The sequence below is a fragment of the Emys orbicularis genome, chromosome 1, assembly GCF_028017835.1.
Source record: "Emys orbicularis isolate rEmyOrb1 chromosome 1, rEmyOrb1.hap1, whole genome shotgun sequence".
NCBI lineage: Eukaryota > Metazoa > Chordata > Testudines > Emydidae > Emys > Emys orbicularis.
In genome coordinates, this window is record NC_088683.1 from 107,566,390 (window position 1) to 107,576,077 (window position 9,688).

Sequence of the window (9,688 nt, forward strand, 5' to 3'; positions counted from 1 at the left end):
AAAATAAAGGGGGAGGAACAATTTTCAAACCTGTCCTTTTGACCTGTGAAGTACCCATGTGTTGCTCCCATTGTAGTGAAGAGGAGAAAGGAGACCAATGTGCAGCAAGTTCATAGGCAGCACTGCTCTGTTAACAAGCAGCACTAAATGAGCGTAAGTGAAGCAGCTTCATTTTTACATCATTTCAGTTCAATTTTGGCGATACGTTTGTCCACCAAGCTATCCACACTATTGAATACTGCCTGGGCTGCATCTCCAACACGGCATCCTATCTCCGGCTCTGGGCACTCAGCTTGGCTCATGCACGTGAGTTATCGCTCGATGGTCGTTATTATTCAGGTAGTGACTGTGAAGGGCTGCTACAAAAAGGACTTTATTAGAGCTGGCTGGGAATTTTTTGGCAAAAAGTTTTTGGTGGAAAATTTTGGTTTCCACAAAAATCCACATTTGCCCACAAAAAAATTGATTTTGTCAAAATTTTTCAATTTTCCATCAGGAAAATCAAACCAAATGTCAACCCAAATGAACATATTTTGGTTTGTCGAACAAAATCAAAATGTTTTGTGGCAGTTCAATCTGTGTTCACCTAAGCTGCCACAGCATGGGGCACGGGGCACTTGCAGGTTTAAACTAGTGTAAATGGTGGATTCTCTGTAACTTAGTCTTTAAACCATGATTTGAGGACTTCAGTCACTCAGCCTGATGTTATGGGCCTACTACAGGAGTGGGTGGATGTGGTTCCATGGCCTGCAACATGCAGGAGTTCAGACTAGATGATCATGATGGTCCTTTATGGCCTTAAAGTCTGAGTCCCTCTGGTGTCTTCTAATTGTGGTGCCTCATGTCCCCGCTGTGGCCTTGGCTCTATGGCTGAACTACTTTTCCCATGATGCACTGAGGTTTCCTTTCTGACTGAACCCTCATGGTCCATCACGGGAAGATGTAGCACATCCGGGGAATCCAGCCCATAAAGGAGAATGAGCGCACGAAGCACCAGAATTACAACTCCCCATGAGTTGTCCCCATGAGGGCAGCTCAGGCAGACACAGATTAATGTCAAACTGATGTGAAAAGAAATACTTTGATTCCATGCAGCAAATAAAAATGAAACATTTTGATGTGGGAATAGCTAAACATTTCATTTTGATCTGAAATTTTCCAATCAAAATTTTTTAGCACTCTCCATTTCATGAAAAAATTTGATATGTCAACTTTTCATCCGGATTCGGGATGAAACAAGTGTTAAAATATCAGAATTCCCTGCAGGACAGAATTTCTGTGTTGTTTTTTTTTACCAACTCTAAATATTATTATATATTTATTATTTATATTTTTGTGGCACCCAGGAGTCCTAGTCATGGACTGGGGACCCCACTGTGCTAAATGCTGTCCAACACAGCACCAGACAGACAGTCCCTGCCCCCAAAGAGCTTACAATCTAGAAATGGGCAACTACAGAAGGAAACCTCTGAGTGCAGAGATCCCTGGATTGGAAGGGGTGAGCTCCACTTCCCCTTATAACATCCTTGTTGGCACATAAGTGAGTCTAATAGGACTTAATTAGAAGCCAAGTCACACTAGCCTTTATACTCGAGATAAAGTGATAAAAAGTATAAGAAGCTTGAGTAAAAGGATGACATGCACTTAAATATACAGGTAGCCCTTTTATGAACATCTGAAAACCTGTTTTTCTTTTAGCAGAGGTGTTCATCACAACTATTGGCACCTAAGATGATACCCCATTCATCTGAACTCTTACATCAAAATATAGTTTAAGGATCTCTCTGTACTGTCCAAGGAGACAGAAGAAGGATGATCCAATGGTTAGGATGCTAGCATGGACTGTAGGACAGCTCGATTCAATTCCTTGCTTTGCCACAGACTTCCTGTGTGACCTTGGGCAAGTCACTTAGCCTCAGTTTCCCATCTGTAAAATGGGGATAATAGCACAGAGGTGTTGTGGGGAGAAATACAATGAAGATTATTAGGTGCTTAGATACTACAGTCAAGAGGGACATGTAAAAACTAGGGCTGTTGATTAATCGCCGTTATCTCACACGATTAACTCAAAAAAATGAATCGCGATTAAAAAGATTAATCGCACTGTTAAACAATGGAATACCAATTGAAAGTTATTAAATGTTTTTGGGCGTTTTTCTACATTTTCAAAAATATTGATTTCAATTACAACACAGAATACAAAGTGTACCGTGCTCACTTTATATTATTATTTTTTATTACAAATATTTGCACTGTAAAAAAGATAAACAAAAGAAATAGTATTTTTAAGTTCACCTCATACAAGTACTGTCGTACAATCTCTTTATCACAAAAATGCAACATACAAATGTAGATTTTTTTTTTTGTTACATAACTGCACTCAAAAACAAAACAATGTAAAACTTCAGAGCTTACAAGTCCACTCAGTCTTACTTCTCTTTCAGCCAATCGCTCAGACAAACAAGTTTGTTTACATTTACGGGAGATACTGCTGCCTGCTTCTTATTTACAATGTCACCTGAAAGTGAGAACAGGCGTTCGCAAGGGACTTTTGTAGCCGGCGTTGCAAGGGACTTTTGTAGCTGGCATCCCAAAATCATAGGATAGAATGGTCAGAGAAATAATGCTGAACCCCAAGAGAACCCACCTTTTACATAGGCACCTATTGCCACAGGGATCACAGATCTTAACATTAGCTGGAGATCAAGTAGACACTCAGTAGTAAGAAAGGGAACTGATTTTGACAGTAAGGATGAAATGCAAAACCATAAAGGACACTCCTGGCATCCCACTGACTGGGGGACCAGAACTACTACAATGGCACAAACTATTATAACTCTGATAAAAACAAATGGGAGATCTCAGGAGGAAGCAGCCCAGATTTCTCTAAAGATCTCTGGCCGGTGCAGCCACACACACAACTCTGCAAAGGGACATAGAGCCAGATCCTCAGCTAGTATAAACTGGCAGTGCTCCACTGGAGTCGATGGGGCTCAGCTGCACTATATACCCACTTCCCATTACTTCTACATACAGCTTCCCTTTAGGGAAGGCATTGAGAATGATGGAGCACAGAACAAATGGATTGGTTCCATCCACCGAATGGGATGGGCGAATGGATTTTACCATTGTGACGGTTGAACTGTTCTTGCTCTCCCCCCTTGCTTGCTTTGCAGAGTTATCAGAGGTCCTCTGGACCATGGTGATGAACATCGGACTCAAGAACAGCGGCTGGGGAGGACTTATTGGGGTCTTCATCATCTTTGCCATCTTTGCAGTTCTGACTGTAGCTATTCTGCTTGTCATGGAGGGCCTCTCTGCCTTCCTGCACGCACTGCGCCTTCACTGGTACGTATTCTACCACAGGATTCTGTCCTTCAAGCTATGGAAGCCTTTTCTAGTGCACTTTCTGGGAGACGAGGGCACACATTTTACTGCAGAGAGTCCATGATGACGGGTGTGGGGAGGGGCACGGGTGAGGACATGTACATACCTAATTAGAGAGTGAGACTGTATGCCTGGGTAGATGCTCATATTTGTTACAGGATGTTTTCTATTCACAGCCATATTATTGTACCTCAGGCTTATGCCATAACACTGCTCACTATTGCACTTACCTGTTTGAAGACGGGCAGGCATGCAAAAATATGTAAACAGTCAGGTGAAGTGACCTAATTGAGACCTCCAAACTCATGTCTGTTGGGGAGTAGCTCATGTTTCTTCTTCGAGTGCTTGCTCATGTCCATTCAACTTAGATGTGTGTACTCGCCACATGCACTGGTGCCAGAAGTTTTTCCCTCACCACTATCCGTAGGGGACCAGCTCTGGTGCCCCCTGGAGTGGCGCACACATGCCGCAGTATATGGGGTGACGCCAGTTCCCCCCACCCTCAGTTCCTTCTTGCCGCCAGTGACGGTGCTAGAACTGTTGCTACTTCAGCTAGTGCTGTTGCTGCTCATTCATACAAATTAGTTATCTCTTGTATTATAGTGTATATAGTTTTCTGTTAGTGTTTATAAATCCCTTAGCTAGAGTTAGAGACTTTGTAGGTCCCGAACAGGACTTTGCCTCGGGACGGGGCATGCCCCGATCCCCGGGCTTTAAGACCTGTGATCGCTGCAAGAGATCCATGCTCGTTAGTGATCCACACAGCAGTTGTCTGCGTTGCTCGGGCAAAGGACACATTAGTGAGAAGTGCAAAATTTGCAATTCCTTCAAGCCAAGGAGTAAGAAGGAGCGCTCCGACTCAGCACCAACTTTCATCACAGTGCCCCACCGGGACCGTTCACTAGCCGGCACTGGTCCCCATCCGTGTCTTCAACTAAGAAGCCCAAGAAGGTGGTGCGAGGCCGGTCTCCAACCTCCCACAAGGGAAAGGATAAGACTGGGTGTGAGCAAGGTCCCGTGCCGGGCAACTCTTCACCCACGACAGGATCTCGGGCCCAAGCTCCTGTGGAGCGTTGTAGCCCAACCCATTCCCCGCCAGCTACCCCGGATAGCGGCAGAGGCCTCCGTCAGCTCCAGGTGCCGTCCATGCCAGAGGCCCTGCAGGTGGTGCAGGAGATCATGTCCCTCCTGGTGCCGCCCACACTGGCTCCTGCTGTTCACCGGTCACAGGATAAACCCACATTCGGACCACCACGGTGCCCACCTCAGGAGGCACCGTTCCCAGTCGTGGGGGACGTCCCGCCAACACTCGCCCTCCTGTAGCCACCACGCATCTGACCGCAAAAGGCAGATACCGCGCAGCCCCATTCGGTCCCCGGCCCTTGGGCACAGGCAGAGTGGCTCGAGGCGCAGCTCGCCAGTCACCGGGCACGCACCCCCTTGCAGGAGTACCGATCCTGGTACCACACCATGTGCAGGTGCTTCCCGGCATCGGGCCCACTCTGACTCCTGGTACCGCTCCTTTCATTGGAGCGGTGCTCAACTCTGCCTGCGCCAGGGTGTTCCTGGCGCTGGAAAGATTCAGGGCACTGATGGACCTCATCGCGGAAGTCTCCGCATTTCCCCTGACCGCGGCCAGGGTTTGCCTGTGCCTACTAGGTCACATGACAGCGTGTACATATGTGGTGTGCCATGCCAGGCTCCAGATGCTACCCCTGCAGCTACAGTTGGTGACGGTCTACTCCCAGTCCAGGGACCACCTGGAAAAGTTGTTATCATTCCCGCGGTGGTACTTACCTCGCTGTGATGATGGACCTACCCTAAGAAAGTCCTGAAAGGAGTCCCCTTTGACAGCACTCATCACACAGTCGAGTTGGTTTCAGATGCCTCAGACCTCGGCTGGGGGGTGCACCTCGGCACCCTCCAGACCCAAGGTATGTGGTCCCAAGAAGAAACGACACTACACATAAATGTCAAAGAGCTCAGGGCAGTGCGTGGAGCGTGCGCAGTCTTCCTACCTCACCTGTTGGGCAAAGTGGTCAGAGTCTTGATGGACAACACAGACTCGATGTTCTACATCAACAGACAAGGGGGAGTCCAATCCTCTGCCAAGAGGCACTCTGTCTTTGGGACTTCTGCCTCAACCATGGAATCCATCTAGAAGCGTTTCACCTTCTGGGTGCCAAGAACACGCTAGCAGATCACCTAATCAGGGACTTCTCCTCTCACCACGAGTGGGTGCCCCACCCGGCGGCAGCCAGCATGATCTTCCAGAGGTGGGGAACTCCCCAAGTGGATTTGTTCACCACCAGGCAGAACAAGAGGTGCCACAGGTTTTGCTCCAGACGGGGTCTGGGCAAGGGCTCGCTCTCTGACGCCTTCCTCCTGCTGTGCGGGAAGCCTGATGTATACGTTCTCTCTGATTCCGCTCAGCAGCAAAGTTCTAGCGAAAATCAAGAGAGACAAGGCTCAGGTTATCATGATTGCCCCGGCATGGCCTCACCAGCACTGGTTCGGGATGCTATCAAGCCTGGCGGCGATCCCTCCATGGCCCCTGCCGAACTGACCGGACCTGCTGTCACAGGATTACAGCCGACTCTTGCACTCCAACCTCGCGTCCCTCCACCTGATGGCGTGGATGTTGCGTGGCTGAACCCTGAGGAACGGGCTGTTTGGAAGGGTCCACAAGGTCCTCGAGAGTAGAAAGCCCTCGACTAGACAGACTTACCTGGCAAAGTGGATGAGGTTCTCCCACTGGGCGGCCGAACGGGGCATCTCCCCTTCGCATTCTTCGGTGCAGTTGATCTTAGCCTACCTGCTTCAGTTGAGGAACCAGGGCCTGGCGCACTCTTCTATCATGGTGCATCTGGTGGCCATTTCTGCCTTTCATCTGCCCATTTAGGGGCAAACGGTGTTCTCCCATGACATGATGATCAGGTTCCTCAGAGGTCTCGAGAGACTTTTTCCTCAAGTTCAGTCCCCGGTCCCTCGGTGGGATCTCAGTTTGGTTCCATCCAGGCTCACGGGCCCACCCTTTGAGTGCACACGTTCTTGGCCCACTACGCCATCATGCAGCAGGCCAGGGACGATGCTGGGTTCGGCAGAGCGGTGTTGCAATTGACACATCCGTGAACTCCTACCCGCTTCCAAGGGTACCGCTGGGAGTCACCTAAGTTGAATGGACATGAGCAAACACTCGAAGAAGAAAAGACCATTATCTTTTCTGTAACTGGTGTTCTTCGAGATGTGTTGCTCATGTCCATTCCACAACCCACCCTCCTTCCCCACTGTCGGAGTTTCTGGCAAGAAGGAACTAAGGGCGGGGGGAACCGGCGGCGCCCTATATACCGCGGCATGTGTGCGCCACTTCAGGGGGCACCGGAGCCAGTCCCCTACGGATAGTGGTGAGGGAAAAACTTCCAGCACTGGTGCATGCAGCGAGCACACACACCTAAGTTGAATGGACATGAGCAACACATCTTGAAAAACACCAGTTACGGAAAAGGTAACTGTCTTTTGTAAGCTGCTTCCTGGTGGTGGAAGATTTAGTGTTAACTCACTGTTCCACCTGCACTTAGGGGTTCAGACACTTTTCTAAGATCTTATAAGAACTCAGACTGATGTGTAAAACAAATCCAATGCAAGAAAAAAAAAAAACTCATCGGCCCTGGAGTTCTCTTGGAGGGCTTGCGTTGTGTACTTTCCATCACGTGACATTCCATCCCTGACCACACAATACAATCAGCAAAAACCAGCTTGTAAAGCTTGGAATCACTTGATATGGGGCTGGAGGGCCTGATAAGTTTGCTAGCTCAGATTCTATTGTACTGCACGAAGGAGTGAACTTGGCTGCCCTTGGTGGTTATCAAAGCTCTCTTGGATATTAGGTTTAGTGTAGGAACAAGGGCCTAGTTTTCCCTGCTTCCAAGATACTGGTGATTGTCCCCTCACTGACAGTGTTTTCAGACTGATGTATGAGAGGGGCTGTAAAGGTCAGTGACTCTTCTGAATTCCTTTTGCAGCCACAGCCGTTACTCTCTTTCAAATGCTTTACTTTCCTCCTTGTACTCCCAACCAGGGGCTGTCCTTAGGCATACACAGAACACGCAGCTGCGTAGGGCACCATGAAATTTGGAGCACCAAATTGCCCCAAATTTCATGGTGCCCTAGGCAACTGTGTGCTGCATATATGGCAGCACCAGCCCCAGCGACCAGCCCTATCCCTCAGCCGGCCCCCCCCTGCAAGGGGCAGGGCCGTCCCTAGGGGAGTGTGGGGCCCCAGACAACTCCATCCGCCCCACCTCTTACCCTTCCCCCCTGCTCCACCCCCGGCCCACCTCCATTCCGCCTCTTCCCCCAGCGACCCCGCACTCACCGGCGGTGGCGGGAAGTGGAGCAACCCGGCCCCAGCCCGCTCTACTCTGCCAGCTCCCAGCCGCGGCACTCCGTTTCCCGCCACAGATGAGTGCAGAGAGGTTGGGGAAAGGATGCCTCCTGCACTCACTGGTGGCGGGAAGCGGAGCAACGTGGCCCCAGCCGTGTTGCTGGGGGGAGGAGGGGGTTGGGGAAAGGTCCCCCCCCACCGCATTCACCGGTGATGGGAAGCGGAGCGCTGCGGCTGGGAGCTGGTGGAGTAGAGCTGGATGGGGCCGGGCTGCTCCGCTTCCTGCCGCTGCCAGTGGGAGGGGATCCCTTCCCCCAAACCCCCTCCCCCGAGTGACATGGCAGGGGCCAGGGCGAGGGAAGCGGAGCGGGCTGCTTCCGGCCCCCCGCTAATCCCCTGGGCCACTCTGGACCTGTGGGGCCCCCAAAAGTTGCCCCCCCAGCTCCTGCCTCCCAGACACTGGGGGGGAGGCCTGGGGTCCCACAGAGCCCTCCTGTGGGGGGGGGGGATGCGTAGGGCACCCAAATGGCTAGGGATGGTCCTGTCCCCAACCCAAGGAAGGTGGGAACCAAATACGTCAAGGACGGTTCTTCTTCCTTTGAAATGTAGTGGTCAGTGGTGCTGTTGCTGGTCCTGTCCCTTTCCATTATGTCAGAGGGGCCCTCAGGAAACCCTACCTCCGCCACCAGTCCAGTCCATAAGCACATCACAAAGCTGTAGAGATTCCTGAAACTTGTGCATGTTTCTGACACCCACCCTCCACTGTTAGTTAAGCTCCCATCTCTTTCTTCCTGGAGCTGCTAGTTTTTTCTTCCTCACTACTTGACTTTTAAATGTTCCTTTCTTCCCTCTCTCCCCACACCCCTATCGTCTCTTGCAAGCTCATGTAACACATTACAGTGCCTCTTGAACTTCTCTTTGTGTTTATTTTTCCCCTATCAGGGTGGAGTTCCAGAACAAGTTCTACGTGGGGACAGGTTATAAGTTTTCTCCATTCTGCTTTAAGTCTATCATAGATGGATCTGCAGAAGACTAAAGACAACTCATTGCAAAAACCCTTTACTCCCTGGACCAAATTTTTCGTTCCTTGAAACTGATTACACTCTGGAGTACAGAAACCTCTTCAAGTGAGTGTCATATTCTATGTAGTTAAGTGGAATTGTTGCCCTGGCCTAGCACTAGGTACAAACCAGACACTACTCTCATTAAAGGGTTAACTGTGTCATACTTTAGCGAAAATGTTAATCTAAAAGATGACCATTTCTACTTATACAACGCTAAACTGTAAATCAGCGGAGCAACAGAACAGAGAGACAACACCCAGCATGTTGGCCGGATCCTCAGCTGGTGTACACATGCATCTCTCCATTGACGTCAATGCAGAGTATCTGACCCTATTTGTAGGAGTCATCTGTCTACTCTTTGAGTTAAAAACAGAGGATGTGTACTGTTTTGAAATAAATTGTTAATAATCAACTCACATGTGTTTTTCCCCCTTTGCTGTCCTGCTTTGTGTTTTTGTTTTTTAAGAAAACATTTAAGTATTGATTTAGATGAATTCCTTGGGTGATCAGATGACAACTGCATGAGATGAATCCCTGTACAAGATTACATTTCTTAATATAGCACACAAATACAATTCAAAGTAACTGAGAAAAATGCTTGCTTTTAAAGACATACTTTACTCCGACAAAGCGCTTATTATCTTATTTGTTACAGGGATTAACATCGCTGGATTATAGGTTTTCTCACACACGGTCACTTTAGAAAAGTGTTAAATTTGAGTCACGCAAATACAAGGACACACTAGCCGCGGATCAGCAATGCGGGCCTTTGGGGTTTCTAGTTTATGGTATGCTGGATATGAGTCAACAGTGTCTGGATATGAGTCAACAGTGTGCCCTTGTTGCCAAGAAG

General features: G+C 49.1%; 1 protein-coding gene across 2 annotated transcripts in view; it reads left to right on the forward strand.

Moving 5' to 3' along the window:
* The window catches only part of ATP6V0A4 (ATPase H+ transporting V0 subunit a4), a 45,673-nt gene extending 36,866 nt beyond the window's left edge, over window positions 1–8,807 (forward strand). For both annotated transcript variants that reach the window (XM_065397422.1, XM_065397423.1), the window contains 3 exons: window positions 189–306; window positions 3,177–3,348; window positions 8,714–8,807. In XM_065397422.1, the coding sequence (XP_065253494.1) occupies window positions 189–306; window positions 3,177–3,348; window positions 8,714–8,807 (384 nt within the window). The remainder of the gene's footprint in view (window positions 1–188; window positions 307–3,176; window positions 3,349–8,713) is intronic.
* Window positions 8,808–9,688: the final 881 nt, after the last annotated feature.